Raw genomic sequence first — 16,164 nt, 5'->3', positions numbered from 1 at the left:
TCTATCTGGCTTATTTTATGCCATAAATACTAAGAGTACTGACCGACTGTTTACTCAATAATAGGAACTTGAACATTTCTAAGTAAATCAAGTAAGCCCTTGGCCTTGACTTCTCTTTCTTCCGTTGTCAAGTAGCTTATTTATAACTCTGGAGCACAAAATAACTGCTACAGCTGGGTGCAGTGGCACATGGCTTTAATCCCAGCACTTGAGAGGCTGAGGCAGGTCGATCTCTGTTGAGTTCAAGGCCAGCCTGGTCTATAAAGTGAGTTCTAGGAAAGCCAGGGCTGTTACACAGAGAAACTCTGTCTGGGGTGGGAAGGTAGCAGGGATGCGAAATTCAAAGGAACCCATGGCCTGAGAATGCAAAGGGTTTGCCTTCTAAGACTGGGGATAACCCTCAGTTCCAGAGTTGGGAGGGAAAAGAACAGGAAGCGTCAGTTTTGACAGCTCAGAAGTTTGGTCTTATTGTTTGCTGGGCGTAGTGACTGGCATATGCATGTTGTCCCAGCACTCTGAAGACAGAGGAAGGAGAAACAGCAGCTCAAGATCAAAATAGGACAAAATTTAGTCCTAGTTTTGCCAAAAATTACCCAATAGATGGCACTTTTTGCAAAATTAAGGATGATCTACAAACTTTCTGAAGTCTGCTAAAATTTAAACCTTAGAGATTATCAAAGTCTACTTTAGGAAGTAGGTCTTAAGTTCTTAATTACTGCTGAAATTATCAAGTATGATAAAACAATCTGAGCGTGCTTGTACACAAAGCTCACAAGCATCAGCACGTGCCTTCGATGTGCAGCTCTGTGGCAGCCAGTTCTTGTGGCACATGCTCTTCGGGTGCATGAACCTCTGCATCTTCCTTTACTAGCTCATCCTTGGACCCATAGCCTTGGTCAGATTGACCGCCTGTTTAAAAGATGTTTAAAAGACAGCTATAAACAGAAAATGGCACAGATCTATACAATTAAACTCAACAGAAAAAATAAATAAATAAAATAAAAATAACTCTCACAAGACACATTTCAAAAATAATGATAAACAATGCTGAGAAGAGCAGGACATATTGAAGACAGTTCTACAGTTGAAAGTACCAGACCTTCTCTTCCTCACCTAAAAATTAAAAGCAATTTGGACAAGCAGTTTGACTCTCTTATGAAGAGGGTCTATAGCATATTGTCTTCTTTATTTTATTTATTTACTTTTTGGTAAGACAAAAAAAAAAAGAACTGAGCTACTTTTGCAAAAGAAATGTAGAAAAGGCAATAAAATTTTTACTTTAAGAAAACAAAAGTTTATCTACAAAGGGTAGAGAAAAACAGATTTTTTTTAACAAAGAGAAAACTTCCTAAAGTATGGTTTCCTGAGCTGATTTTATTTTTAATACATTTCTACATATTCAAAAAGTTAAATCAACAAAATTGGGGGGCTCTAAAAGTGATGCAAATAAAAACTGATACAGCCAACTAATACTATACCTGAAATAACATAAACCTACTATATGGGTCAAAAGAAGGGTAATCTACATAACATTTGAACTGAAGGTTTTAAAATTACATATCTTTTAACATGCATTGGGGGTGGTGCATATGTGGGGATCAGGACAACAATTCGGAAGTTGATTCTTTCTACCATATGGTCCCAAAGATTGAACTCAGGTCATAAGACTTCGCAGCAACTATCTCTTTACCCAGTGTGCTACCTTGCCATTCCCTGTATTGAACTTTGTGTCTTTTGACAGTGTCTCCTATAACCCATGTTAGCCTCAAATTCCATATGTAGCTGAGCCTTGCCTTGAACTCCTGATCCTTCTGCTGCCCTCTGGCCTACAGGTGTCACCTGTACCTAACTTCAAATTTAGCCTTTAAAAACTATACTTGGAGTCCATTCACATTCTAAATATGGAAAGCTAAGTAGGTTTGTTTCCTACACAACAGTAGGTTGTGGGGAGGGGGGTGTAGAGTGAATGTGAAAAATCATTTGATATTTTAAAATCTATTCTTTGACAACTTCATACTTGTTAACAATGTATCTTTATCACACCCAACCCAACCCCTCCCCCATCCTCGAAGCTGCCTTATGAATGCTATAGGACTGAGCAAACAACTATATGTAATGAATCAGGAAACAAGGATTTCAGCACGGGAGAACATAGGTTTTCTGTGTGTGGTACTGGGAGCTAAATTCAGAGCACAGTGTATGCAAAGCAAACACTCAACCACTACCAGCCCCCACCAATTAAAAAAGAAAGAAAAGAAATAACCGAAGGCTAAAAAAAAAATCCTGTGGCACTGATTTGGAATCAGAGACATTTGAAAACATCTGCATATGATGTTTGCAGTCCTGGGCTGGAAAGTCTAAAAGCAGTGCCACAACACCTGGTGCAGCAGCAAGCACACTGAGATCCGGACATGAACTAAACACAACTTGGGGGTTGCTGGGGCAAGGGAGGGAAGAATAATCCCTGAGCTGAGCAAGGGAGGTACAAAAATGAGACAGAGGGTTTGTTGCCCCAGAAGGAACTATAACACACACCTAATAGGCATAATAACCAAATCTAAAGGAACACCCACTGAGCCAACCCTGAGGTAATCTGAGAATGGGTGATACAGCAATCAATAAACCCAGGCTGATGATAAGAAAAAAAGAGAACAGACTGTCCTGAAAATATTAGAATGCCATCTTCTAAACACAGGAGTAAAATCACCAAGTTGTAACTACCGTAGTAAAGACTGGTTCAGAGAACATCATCAATGGATGCTAATTTTAAAAAGTATGATTAAAAAAATAAGATATTACTACAATGGTCTCATAGTTTACCCAGTCCCCTTAAAATAGCTTATGATCTAAATGAGGTAAGATATTTACACAGAGAAACCAGACCACATGGATATCAAGGGACCAAAATTAACACTACTTATGAAGGGCAGATAGGCACAAAACCTCACATATGCAGCACACGAATGGATATTGAGAACCTAAGCTAACCAAAAGGAAATATAAAACATCAACTACAGAACATTCTACAAAACAAAATGGATCTTCCAACAAGGTTAACAAGTCACAACCAATAAATACTGATCATCCAAGTATGGTGATCACCTTTAATCCCAGCACTAGGGGGCAGAGACAGGTAGATCTCTATGAGTTCCAGACTAGCCGGAGCTACATGAGATTGTCAGAAAGAAACACCGAGGAACTATGTCAGGTAAAAGGTGACTAAGGAGAAGGGACTGGGTACTGGAGTCCTTAATCACTGCTATTGAGAATCACTAACTTCAGAGCTGATAAAAGAGTTCAGCAGGTAATGGCTCATGCCCCAAGCCTGTCAACTACGGGACTCCCATGGTGGAAGGAGAGAGTCGACACACACAAGTTGTCCTCCACACTAGTGCGATGGCACACTGCCTATATCCAACAATCCCCACCCAACCCCAGACCAAACAAACAATATTTTTTTTTTGGTTGGCTTCCTTAGAAAGTCTGGTGTTGAAATACGGTGTCATGAATTGAACAGACTAGGAAAGAGTAAAACCAGGAGTCCTGAGAAGCTCAGTGCCTCTGTGTGGGCACAAAGTGGAAAGATTCCACAAGATAATGCTTAAAGAAATGAGTGCAGGCAACAGGCTGCTGAAGACTCCAAGTGTTATACGGCTCCACTAGAAACCCTAGGACACATGGCCACTGGCCATTTAGTATCTACTGTTTAGTCATTAGAAATTCAGCTAACGGGCTGAGAGAGACAGCTTGGCAGTAAAGAGCACTGTTGTTCTTTCACAAGACCCAGTTTTAATTCCCAGCACCCACATGGCCAGTGTCAGGAAATTTAATGCCCTCTTTTGGCCTCGGGGGGTGCAGGCATTCATGTGATGCACAGACAAACATGCAGAAAACATCTACACATACAAAATAAAACAACAAAGCTAAAAATGTATGAAAAGGTTTTATAGCATCATCCTAACTACCGTAATTGCTAGAGAAAAAACTAGGATATTGTTTTTGTTTCTGTTTTCAGTAAAAGATTAAGTTGCCTTTATAATTTTAAAAACCTGAGGAATTAGGAAAGATGAAGATGTATCTCCTTTCATTAGTATTCCTCACAAACTGAATTTATATCAAAATTACATACTTAGCCTTCTTTATAAATAAAGCTAACTTTAAAAAACTTTATATAGTCATATGAAAATATCATGAGAAACATTATTTTGTCCAAATAATATACAAAATAAAATAACAAAAGAAAATTTAATATAACAAAGTATCAGGAAAAATAAAAGATGAAACAAGATAGCTTTAAAACAAAAGTCACAGGGGGAGGTAGGCAAGAAAGAGGATCAGCAGTTGAGAGCACTTCCTGCTCTTGCCGAAGATCCAGCACCTACACAGTAGCTCAGTAACTCCAGACTCTCTTCTGCCTCCTCAAGACACCAGGCACACACACAGTGCACACATAAAACACGCAAACAAACACCCATGTACATAAAATAAAACAAAATCTTAAAAAAAAAAGTCCTATAAAAGTTTCTTGTTAAGTTACAAGCAGGGTTGAAAAGGTTAATTACTAACAGGATGGCAATGTCCAGACGCATGTTGTCTTCAGTGGTGCACATACACTTCTGTAATTGTAGCAAGGCAGTTTCAGGCACAAAAGCTAAGCAGACTTGTGGAAAGAAGTAAGTGCCTCAAACAACTGAAAAATGGATTCTTTCAAACCCATGATACCATTTCATGCAACGATACTTAAACAAATCTTAAAAATTCATTACAGCAAAACATACTTTATTTCCAAATAAGATAACAAATGTTTGTAAACTGGTCAAAAATTGTTACATGGAGATTTTTGAAAGCCTATATATGGCTACCCTTATCTAAAGAAAAGCCAAGAAACTGAAAACTGTCCCTTAAAATATAAACTTAAAAAATACAATCAAGTAAGTATCTTTCCCCCACCCTTGAATGTCAGCAAACTTTAACCTAATAAATGGGAAATTACCTGAAGTGGTTAACATTCAAGGGTAGAATTAAAGCACACGTGTATCCATAGCTTCAGTTCACAAAAGTCTGTTTGCCCCACACCTTGACAGCCCAGGACAAATGCAGCACCAAGAAACAGCACAGAGTAAAAAGCAGAGCAACAAAGAGCAGAGAAAAGGAAACTTCAGTCATTGAGACAAGGTCATCAGAGGGAGCACAGGAACTAGACTGGATTCTTAGGAGGCCTGGGATACCAGCGACCAGACAACAAACACAGGAGGATGTGCAGCACATACACAGCCCAGTGGGCTCTCAATACAGCCACTGACTTCAACACGGAGGTTGTGCCTGTGGCTACACACATGTATGCTGCTTCTACTTCTCAAACAGAAGTCCTAAATGCACACATCCTTTTTCAAAATGACTTATTTTCTTCCCTTTTCAGGCACCCATAATTTCAAAATTGTAAGTTAAAATTTCAACTTAATGAAAAAGAGATTTATAAATTGTGTCATCAATGTTCACATTTACTAAGTTGTGATCCCTGTCAACTGTCTCAGACAATTTCATAAACTTAGGATGAACAAATAAAAGCATACCATGCTAGCGCAATGTACACTGCACCTCAAAGTCAGTTTGAAACTGCAGGAAGTAAGTGCAGAAGGGTAAGCCTCTCAGCAATATATACTACTTTCAAAGCATTCCCTTTATGAAAATAGTTTTGGGTTTTTTTTTTTTTTTGAAAAAGAAACATTTACACAGTAGGAAATGAAAGGTTAGTAAAATACAGATTTTAGTACCTGTGCTAGAGTGATTGTCAATGGAATCAAGGCTGATTAAGTCTTTGACAAAGACTGTGTGCTCCCCACTGTTAGCATCGTTACAACTATCCACACTGCCATGGCTCACTGTGTCCCCATCACTTCCACCTGCAGCATTCTGGGGAGCTAAAGATAAGGACAATGTAGTTCAATAATTCATGTACTGGTACTGCTGAAACTACACACGAATGGCCCAAGTTAATTTATAATTACACAACACTTTGCAGATTTCTGTGACCAAACCATAAGGAAATCTATCTTTAGTTATAAATGAAAATATCAAACAGAATTGAGCTTTCTACTTCATAAAATTAAAACTTCATGTCTGTAAACCTATAGTAAAAATATCTTTCCAATCATATGTGTTACCTGATACTGAAAAGACCTGTGATTTTTGCCCAGTCTTTTTAAGTGGCTGCCTAAATTGGGCCAAACCATGTACAACATTCCGTACTTTCGTCCATAAGAAAATACCACTGCGAGTACTGCTGGGCCATGGGCTCTCCAAAACTACCTAAAGGTAAAAGAAAAGTTAAAATTAAAAAAAAAAAAGTTATTTAGGGCCAGTGAGCTGCCACAGTGGGCACAAGCATACTCTGTACGTGCCTCATGCCTGATAACCCAGAACCCTAAGTCGGAGGAAAGAACCAAAAGCTGTCTTCTAACCACCACACAAATAAATATTAAAAATTTAAAATAAATTAAATTTTTTTAAAAAATTAAGTTTAAAAGAATGACTATGTGGAGAAAAGAGAATGTTGCACCATGGGAGTATCAATTAGTAAACCCAGAAAGGAAAACAATATGAGAGTTCCTTAAAAGCTAAAAACTGGCCAAGTGGTGGTGGCGCATGCCTTTAATCCCAGCACTTGACAGGCAGAGGCAGGCGGATCTCTGTGAGTGTGAGGCCAGCCTGGCCTACAAGAGCTAGTTCCAGGACAGGCTCCAAACCTACACAGAGAAACCCTGTCTCGAAAAACACCAAACCAAACAACAACAACAAACCCCTTAAGCTACTGAGTATATATCCACAGGAAGTGAAATCAGTATTTCATATAGGCAGCCGTACTCCAAAGTTCACTGTAGCCAAGATATGGAACCAACCTAATGTCCAGGAATGGATAAAGAGAATGGAGCATATATATGCAATTAAACACTAAGCTTAAAAAAAGAAAAAGAAAAAACCTAAATCTTCTCACAATAAACCAGAGAAACCCTGAGGACATTATGTTAGGTAAAACAGGATCTTGCCTTTCACACAGAATCAAAGAGGTGAACTCACAATTAGTGATGCACAAGGGGCAGGGGTGGGGAGCAGTAAAGAGATACTGGGCCATGGTTAGACAGGAGGGATAAATTTAAGAGACCTATTGTCAACATGGCAACTCTAGTATATAATATATTCATTTTGAAAGTTGGTAAGAATAGATTTTAAGTGTTCTCATCACAAAAATTAGTAAATGATATAATATAAATGTTAATTAGCTTGAAGGAGACATTCCAAAACATATTATTTACAATTTATACAATTTCTGTTGATGAAGATAGGAGAATAACCTCTTCTTAAGTGAAGTTTAACAAATGATAATAAGCACAGCTTCCTAGGCCTGGATGTAGGGGGGAGGCCCTTGGACTTCCCACAGGGCAGGGGTTCCTGCCCTCTCTTAAGCAGGGAGGGGGAGGGAGAGAGCAGGAGGGGAATGGGAGGAGGGGAGGAAGTGTAAATTTTTGAATGAAAAAATAAAAATTAAAAAAAATAAATAAATAAAATATAGTGCCCTGCCTAGCATTACTACAACTTACCTTATTATAATAGCCATAAGTAATAGCATTTGGTTTTATTCTAGCAGTTTTCATTTCGAATAAGACTCTCACTGCTAACACAGGATGAACCCAAAGTCCGCAAAGCTGCATCACCACTCGATAGCACACCTACCAAGAGGAACAGCGAAGCATTAGTCTTTAGCATTATTTGTTTACTTAGACTTACAGAGAATTTAAAGACACTATGTAACCAGGTGTGGTGGTCATGTGGGAGGAGTTCAGGACCATTCTCCCATAAATAGGGACTTCCAGGATAGCCTGGGTTACAAAATACTCCTGTCTTAGAAAACAAATAAATAAAATAAAATAACAAATCCTATTCAACCTAATAGATAATAATTAACAGTATTAACTATTTCAGGCACATCTCATCTTTTGGAGAAAATAAATCTATGAAAAAGATTAATATTCTCCATAATGTAAAAAAATTTCATTTCTAAAACCAAATATATGGTTAAAATATCCTTTGTCCCAATCAGTATGCTTTACATTCTATGCTAAAGGAACAGGAGTTTCAGGATGGCTGTTTAGCAGGTGGGATTTGTAAACTAATGTCAAAAGACTGACAGAGGCATAGGAAAGGGTTTCAGTAACAAATATTCTGAACAAACAAGATGTATTAGCACCATAAAGCAGAATGATAGTTTTATCATAACTGCTTCATGAAAATGATTAGGCATGTCTTTTTTTTTCTAATTTATTTATTATGCATACAATATTCTGTCTGTGTGTATCTCTGCAGGCCAGAAGAGGGCACCAGACCTCATTACAGATGGTTATGAGCCACCATGTGGTTGCTGGGAATTGAACTCAGGACCTTTGGAAGAGCAGGCAATGCTCTTAATCACTGAGCCATCTCTCCAGCCCCTGGGCATGTCTTAAAATGACTAAGAGCTAAGTTTTTCTTTGTTTTATCACTTTTCAAGTCAGGGTTTCTCTGTGTAACAGTCCTGGCTGGCCTGGAACTTACTCTGCAGACCACGCTGGCCTAGAACTCACAGAGATCCATCTGCTCTGCCTCCCGAGTGCTGGGATTAAAAGCGTGTGTCACCATGCCTGGCTGACTAAGAGCTAAATTAACTAACTTTCCTACCTTCCTTTTTGTTTTTTATTTTTAAGATTGGATGTTGCTCCGTAGTCCAGGATATGCCAGCCTGAGAGCTGGGACAATCTCTTGCCTCAGCCTCACGGGTGCTAGGATTATAATCATGTATTACCATAACTGGCAGATTTAAAATTACAAAACAACATATATCAGCATGGGCGAGGGATATATCACACTTGTCAAGCACAAGCAAGGCCCTCAATTCATCCACTACATTGCAAAAAAAGAAAAAGGGTAATAGCTTGTTTTGTACTTGCCTCATCCAGTGGATCCACGTCTGTCTTCCTCATCTTTATAAGCACATCGTATGCCTGCTGGAGCGCTTTGACCTTAGGGTGAGAAACTCTAACATAGGCAGGGAGACAGATAAACCACAAGCTGTAACAGTGACTGAAAAGACACTTGGCCCATTGTAGTGGATTCATATAACATCTCTTCGCCAACTTATGAGCTGTTTTTATCTCCTATAAAGAGAATAAATATCACTGTATTCATCAAAACCCATTATATGAGTGAAGAAGAAAAAAAGGGAAAATTTTAATGTAAACTTAGATTTTAAAAATGAAACATTTCATAGTTTTAGTTCTGTACCATATGATTCCATGAACTTTGGTTTATAGCCCAGCTTCTTAAACTGAGGACATAACCCTAAATGGGAGTTGTGTAAGTAAATCTGAAAGACATGAAAACCATGGCAATGGTAAACTGTCTGGGTACACAATGACCAAAGAGTAATTCAAAATCAGATTATAAAGATTCCATGTCTCCGTCATGTGTCTGCACCAGACATGCTATCACATCAAAAATGCCAACAGGTGTGTCTAAATGCCTTTACTGTTTATTCAGTACAGTTTAATGTTAGGAATCTAGTATTTTTATATCACATGTAGTTCCTTGTTCTTATAAAAACACAATGGCCCAATTGCAGAAAGAAAAAAAATTAATATTTCCCTATGACAATTCCTCAGTATGTAAACATCAAGCAAGGATTTTTTTTTTTGGACACATGTTCATATTTGTGTGCACATGTCTGTGAAGGCCAGAGGTCAACCTCTGGTATCACTTCTCATGTATTATCCACCCTGCTTTTTATGTTTTGGTATGTTTTCCCATTAGCCTCGGCCTCTCTGATTAGACAAGGATGGCTGACCAGTAAGCTCCACGGATTCTCTTGTCTTTACCTCCCCAGTAATGACATTACAAGGGTGCACCACCCCATCTGGCTCTTTACGTGGGCTTTGAGGCCAGAACTTGGGTCCTCATGCTTGCAGACTGAACGCTTTACCTACTGAGCTACATCCAATTTTACTTTTGGACTGTATTGCATCAGAATGTTTTACTTTTAAAAACTGTTGTATGGGCTGCTGATCTGAGTTTTATTTTAAAAACAAAAAGTCACTGCTTGACTTGGCTTAGGATTAAGACAGAATTTCCAATAACTGGTCCTAAACATATTTTTGTTATTTTGTACTATGTATTTATGTAAAGTGGTATTTTCAGCACTGAAGTATAAAATCAAAGTACTGATCAACTTTGAAAAACACTGAACATGCTGTATATTCTGTCTAGATTTGATTCTGCATGTAAAAATGAACAAGGACATTCGTCTCATTCGCATGCAAATTTATTCTGGTTGCTAACATAAAGTAAAATTACATATATAATTATATTATTATTTTTAAAAAATTTATGCTGGACTTGCTGAACATAGCGGACAATGAGGACTACTGAGAACTCAAGAACAATGGCAATGGGTTTTTGATCCTACTGCACAAGCTGGCTTTGGGGGAGCCTGGGCAGTTTGGATGCTCAACTTACTAAACCTGGATGGAGGTGGGCGGTCCTTGGACTTCCCACAGGTCAGGGAACCCTGATGGCTCTTCAAGCTGATGAGGGAGAGGGACTTGATCGGGGGAGGGGGAGGGAAATGGGAGGCGGTGGCGGGGAGGAGGCGAAATCCTCAATAAAAAAAAAAAAAATTTATGCTGCCTGGAATCACATAAAAAAATTCTCAGGTAAAAAGGGATCATAAGTGAATAAAGTTTAAGAAACTTGAGTTTATAGCAACATTTTACACTATTCTACACTACCTGTTGGCAAGTGTATGATCTCCATTTTAACTCCTTATCTTCCTGCTTCCAAATGCTGGGATTACAGGCATGCACCGTGGTGTCTGGTTCTATACTCCTAACTTTTTAGTGCACTCCGTGCGTGCGTGCGTGCGTGCGTGTGTGTAAAATGGGCGTACGTATGTACACGGGCTATGAGAACAATGCTGTAGAACCGTTTCTTCTCTCCGCCTTTAGATGGCCCTCAGGCTTGCACAGCAGGTGCCTCCCTTTTCTCAGGCTCCTGGAGTCTGAAGCACTATTTCCTCATTCTTCCCACTACTAACAATTAAGATGCCCTAGAGTATTTCTTGTCGGATTTCCACTTAATTCTCCCTTCTGAGTTTATTGTCTACATTGATTCTCTCATGCAGTAGGTTTAAAAATAACTGGTCCAAGGCTAGACACTGTGGTTTATACCTGTAGTCCCAATACTCAGGAGGCTGCAGCAGAAGAACTGTCATAATTTCAACTTATTCTGAAGAACCTCAAAATATCAGTGTATAAAGGACATTATTTTAATACATCTCATCATAGCTTAATCCCTTATTTCTATATCAGATGCTGCAGTAAAGTAAGATATCTATCTAGGCTGTCCTGTGTTTAACTCCCCTTTATGTAGAATTTGCTGTACTGTACATAAAACACAAAGGAAATACAAATCAAAGCTACAGTAAAGTATCACTTCATATTCACCAGATAGCAGTAATTGTTAAAAGGCAGAAAATAAGAACTAAAAATGAAACGGTAATATCAGAATGGTATGGGAGAATTGTCTGTATTCTGTCAACCATGTTATAAATAAACGCTGATTGGCCAGGCAGAAAATATAGGCGGGAAAACCAGACAGGAAGTAGAAATGATGTAACAAGAACAGGAGAATTCTGGGAAGGAGGAAGCTGATTCCTGCCACTGCTGCCCAGACCACCGAAGCAGCAGGATGTGAGCTGCCCCACTGAAAAAAGGTACTGAGCCACATGGCTAACATAGATCAGAAAAATGGGTTAATCAAGATGTGAGAGTTAGCCAGTGAGAGGCTAGAGCTAATGGGCCAATCAGCTTTATAACTTATAGAGACCTATTTGTGATTTTTCTTTGGGGCTAAACAGTTGTGGGGTACCTGGTGAGAGGACAGAAACAACAAGCAGGCCCCCCCTCCATATTACATCAGAACCCTTGCACAATGTTAATGAAAATGTAAAATAGTGTAGTCATTCTGGAAAACAGCTTAGCATTTCCTTAAAAGATTCAACAGAGAATTATCATTTAATAAATATAGCAGCTCTACTATTAGATAGACTAGAAAGACAGGAAAACAAACATCAACTTGGTAACCGCATACATATACTTACATCAACATTATTCACAGTAGCCAACAATAAGAACTGTTGCATGCATATGAACAGATAAACTACTATATGCATGCAATGGAATATTATTCAGTCAAAATGAAACACTAATGCATGTTGAAGGATGGAAAGATGATACTAAGTTAAAGAAGACAATCACAACGAAATACTGCATTATTCTACTTTATGAAATGCCTAGAATAAATAAATTGCACCTGTAGGGGCAGAAAACAGACTAATGATTACAGAGGGTTTTACGAGAAAGGTTGCAGTGGCTAATGGCTAAAAGATGTGGACTTTTCTTCTGGAGTTATGTTATTTGCATCTCTAAAATTAACTGATGTGGTGGCTGCACAACCTTGAGTCCCAGAGTGGAAGAGAAGCTACTGAATTATATACCCTTTAAGTGGGTAAATTGTGAGGTATATGGATTATATCACAAAAAAGGTGTGTGTGGGGAGACCTGGAACTCAGATATCTGTCTGTCTCTGCCTCCCAGAACGGGGATTAAAGGAAGGCATGTGCCACCTCTGTCAGGCTGTTATATACCTTCTATTTTATTTCTTTTAATTTTTGAGACAGGGTCTCACTATGTAGTGCTGGCTGGCCTGGAACTCACTGTATAAACCAGGCTGACCTCAAACTCATAGTGACCCTCCAGTCTTTGCTTCCTGAGTACTGGGATTCAAAGTGTGTGCTACCATGTCCAAAAAAGTTATATTGTTTTCTTAAGTCAAGTTTGGTTCCCAAGACTACTTTTAAATATAAATGAGTGCTTTAAACTTCAGCTTTAATTTCAAGTAGAATACAAGAAATAGAGTTTAACTCACGACAGCCACAGGGTGCCTTCCAAGGGCTGCTGAGGATTCTATACCACAAGCTGCATGTCACACACACGTTTTACATTTTCACTGAACAAGGAAAGGGTGGATAGGGAGGATCTGACCTGTTTGGTTCTTTTAGCCATAAGAGCAGGACTGTTTGTGATGCTGCTCCCAGGAGGATGTCTACTGAAGCACAGTTTCAGCTCTTGTGGGCTGTCAAAAAGCTTACGATCCAAAATTGGAAAGCATGTGTAACTAAAATAAAAATCAAAAACAGAACTGCTGATTTAAAATCCACCAATTTCTTCAACCACTCGGTATTCGGGTAAGATTTTCTAAACCTCAAATATCCAATAAATATTCTTGAAAACTCCTTACAATTTGTTTCAAAATATGAGAAACGACAGCTAGAAGCTACAGAATGTTCTATATGGAACTCTAACTGCTCCCACCTGTTTGTTATTTTCAACCAGTTTCTGAAAAGAAATATCTCTGACTTCTTACTTAAAAAGAGAAATTCATAACTCTTTAAATAAAATCCATATGCTCAAGTTTAATTATATTTGAAATACCAGCTAGTATATTTTTATAATCAAGGTTGTCTTTAAGACATTAGTTTATCTAAGTTTTTTTTTTTTGGTTTTTTTCGAGACAGGGTTTCTCTGTGGCTTTGGAGCCTGTCCTGGAACTAGCTCTTGTAGACCAGGCTGATCTCGAACTCACAGAGATCCGCCTGCCTCTGCCTCCCGAGTGCTGGGATTAAAGGCGTGCGCCACCATCGCCCGGCCTTATGTAAGTATTTTAAAAATTAGTCTTTTTATTTTTTATTATGATTTAACCAGTTCTTTACACTGCTGGATATTATTCAGTTACTTTAGAATATCATCAATTAATTTCCTTGTATGTGTATCTTTAATACTTTTGCTTAATTCCTTAAAATGAATACTAAATTGAATCAGTGTTTCTCAAGAAAACTGGACGCACGTAATCCCAGCACTCGGGAGGCAGAGGCAGGCGGATCTCTGTGAGTTCGAGGCCAGCCTGGTCTACCAAGGGAGTTCCAGGACAGGCTCCAAAGCTACAGAGAAACCCTGTCTCGAAAAACCAAAAAAAAAAAAACAAACAAACAAAAAAACTGGACTTATCTGTCCAATTCTGTCTACCCCCAATTCATCCAATTCATTCCCCCCCTCTACCCTCTCACTCCCAGGCCCCAAGTAAGGGTTTTTAATGTGTTGCCCTGGCTGCTATGGAACTCACACTGTCGACCAGGCTGGCCTCAAACTCACAGAAATATGCCTGCCTCTGCATCCTGGGGTTAAAGGTGTGTGCTACCACGCCCGGAAAAAATGAACTTATTCTAATCACTAGCAAATGTCATCAAAATGGGTATACTAACAAATACTCCAGCACTGCAGCTCAGCCTCCAGTGGGTAAGTTAAAATGATTCTGTTCAACACTATGGTGTGAAGTTTTCTGAATGCTAAAAAAGCTAAGTGGTTTTTGGGTTTTTTTGTATTTTGTTTTTTCTTGTATGACTAAATCTCCTTGGAAACTGTTTGATTTACTTTGGCAAATTTTTTTCTAGGAAAGATTACCTTTCCCTACTTGATTGTGCCTTATGTGTCAGAACTAAAAGCCTCAACCATACAAGTCAAAATAAAAATGAATTCTTTTTTGGCATCAAATCAAACTAGCATTTGATTAAGACACTCAATTACAGGTATAACTCAGTCTCACTTAGCCCTATTGAGATTACAGTCTATTTACAAAGGTCCCTGACTTTTCTTTAGAGAATTATTATAGAAATATAGCCTCAAACAAACAAAAAAACATGTCTGCAAAGATACAAAGAACTATGAACAAATCCACAGGAAACAAGGTAAATTCATTACAGTAACTGCATACAATGTGGTCATTAAAATCATAAAGCAAGAAAAAATTTGATAGCACAGAATAATGTTCAGACCTGTCATTAAAGGCAAACAGGTTACAAAGAAAAGGAACTCATCTTTACAATATACACATATATCTGAAGTTAATAATAAAACAAAGATTATTACAAAAACCACGTTAGATTTCTCATTTCATTTAAGTTTATTAAACTATGTACCATGATGATTATAAAATGAAAACAAATTCATTGTAATTTCTGAAGAGATTCTCATCTAAATCCTATCTGTTAGGTTTTCCTTAAACACAGAATGATCCCTAGCCCTCTACTTTCATGTTTTCTTTATCTCACTACCTCAAAAATTTTACAGGTTTAAAACTAAAGTTAGTAGAGGAATCTCAAAAACAAACAAACAAATCCAAACAAAAAACCCAAACTAAACCAAAACTTTTTCTTCAGAAACTCTAAAGACTAAAATATGGTAAAACACTTAAGTGAATGATATTAACGTCTGACTTCCCTTCCGAGAAGACGCTCGTCCTATGCTGTAATGCCTGGTGGCAACTCCATAGAATGTTAGAGTATCCACATAGAAATTCCCTACACACATTACTAAGTGCATCTCTTAGTAATGGCAAAAACTAAAATTAACTATGTCCAAGTAGCTCTTAAAAAGTTCATGCTACCTGTATTGAGGTGACAAGTGACTTCCATCATCAGGAGGTGGCTCCGGGGGCATTATAAATACAGTGTGTTCACTTTTCTGTGAATCATCTAGCTCTATCAATCTGGTGTCTTCTGCTGAATCCAAATCAACCTGAAAATAAGTATGTTCTCCAATTAATGTGCATATAAGCAATATCTAATTCTGAAACTTGACATTTCAATATAAGAAAAAAAAATCATACCTTGTCTGTTTTCTCTACACCTTTATCTGGAAACAACTGAAAGAGGAAAAGAAAAATTCTTAGTGAAAGCCTCTACTGAATTCAATAGTTTTTTTTTAATAATTTATTTAACTTTATTTCATGTGCATTGGTATGAAGGTGTCAGATTCCCTGTGACTGGAGTTACAGACAGTTGTGAGCTGCCATATAGGTGCTGGAAATTGAACCCAAATCCGCTGAAAGAGGAGCCAGTGCTCTTAACTTCTGAGTTCAATAGTTTTTAAAAAATGTTTAATCCTGATAGAAGAAGAAGAAGAAGAAGAAGAAGAAGAAGAAGAAGAAGAAGAAGAAGAAGAAGAAGAAGAAGAAGAAGAAGAA

The 16,164-nt window shown here is 38.1% G+C and overlaps 1 protein-coding gene across 3 annotated transcripts in view; it reads right to left on the bottom strand.

Moving 5' to 3' along the window:
- Positions 1-16,164, bottom strand: part of Dennd4c (DENN domain containing 4C) — a 98,375-nt gene that overhangs the window by 21,907 nt on the left and 60,304 nt on the right. For 2 of the 3 annotated variants that reach the window (XM_026781963.1, XM_026781962.1), the window contains exons 14-21: positions 15,808-15,843; positions 15,586-15,716; positions 13,128-13,260; positions 8,982-9,188; positions 7,599-7,727; positions 6,165-6,309; positions 5,775-5,921; positions 790-909 (exon numbers count right to left, since the gene is read on the bottom strand). In XM_026781963.1, the coding sequence (XP_026637764.1) occupies positions 790-909; positions 5,775-5,921; positions 6,165-6,309; positions 7,599-7,727; positions 8,982-9,188; positions 13,128-13,260; positions 15,586-15,716; positions 15,808-15,843 (1,048 nt within the window). The remainder of the gene's footprint in view (positions 1-789; positions 910-5,774; positions 5,922-6,164; positions 6,310-7,598; positions 7,728-8,981; positions 9,189-13,127; positions 13,261-15,585; positions 15,717-15,807; positions 15,844-16,164) is intronic. The other variant, XM_005352701.3, reaches the window with a different exon arrangement.

The sequence above is a fragment of the Microtus ochrogaster genome, chromosome 10 (genome assembly GCF_000317375.1).
Source record: "Microtus ochrogaster isolate Prairie Vole_2 chromosome 10, MicOch1.0, whole genome shotgun sequence".
NCBI classification, from domain to species: domain Eukaryota; kingdom Metazoa; phylum Chordata; class Mammalia; order Rodentia; family Cricetidae; genus Microtus; species Microtus ochrogaster.
The sequence above is the reverse complement of the archived record's forward strand: the minus strand, read 5'-3'. Positions and strand labels throughout refer to the sequence as shown.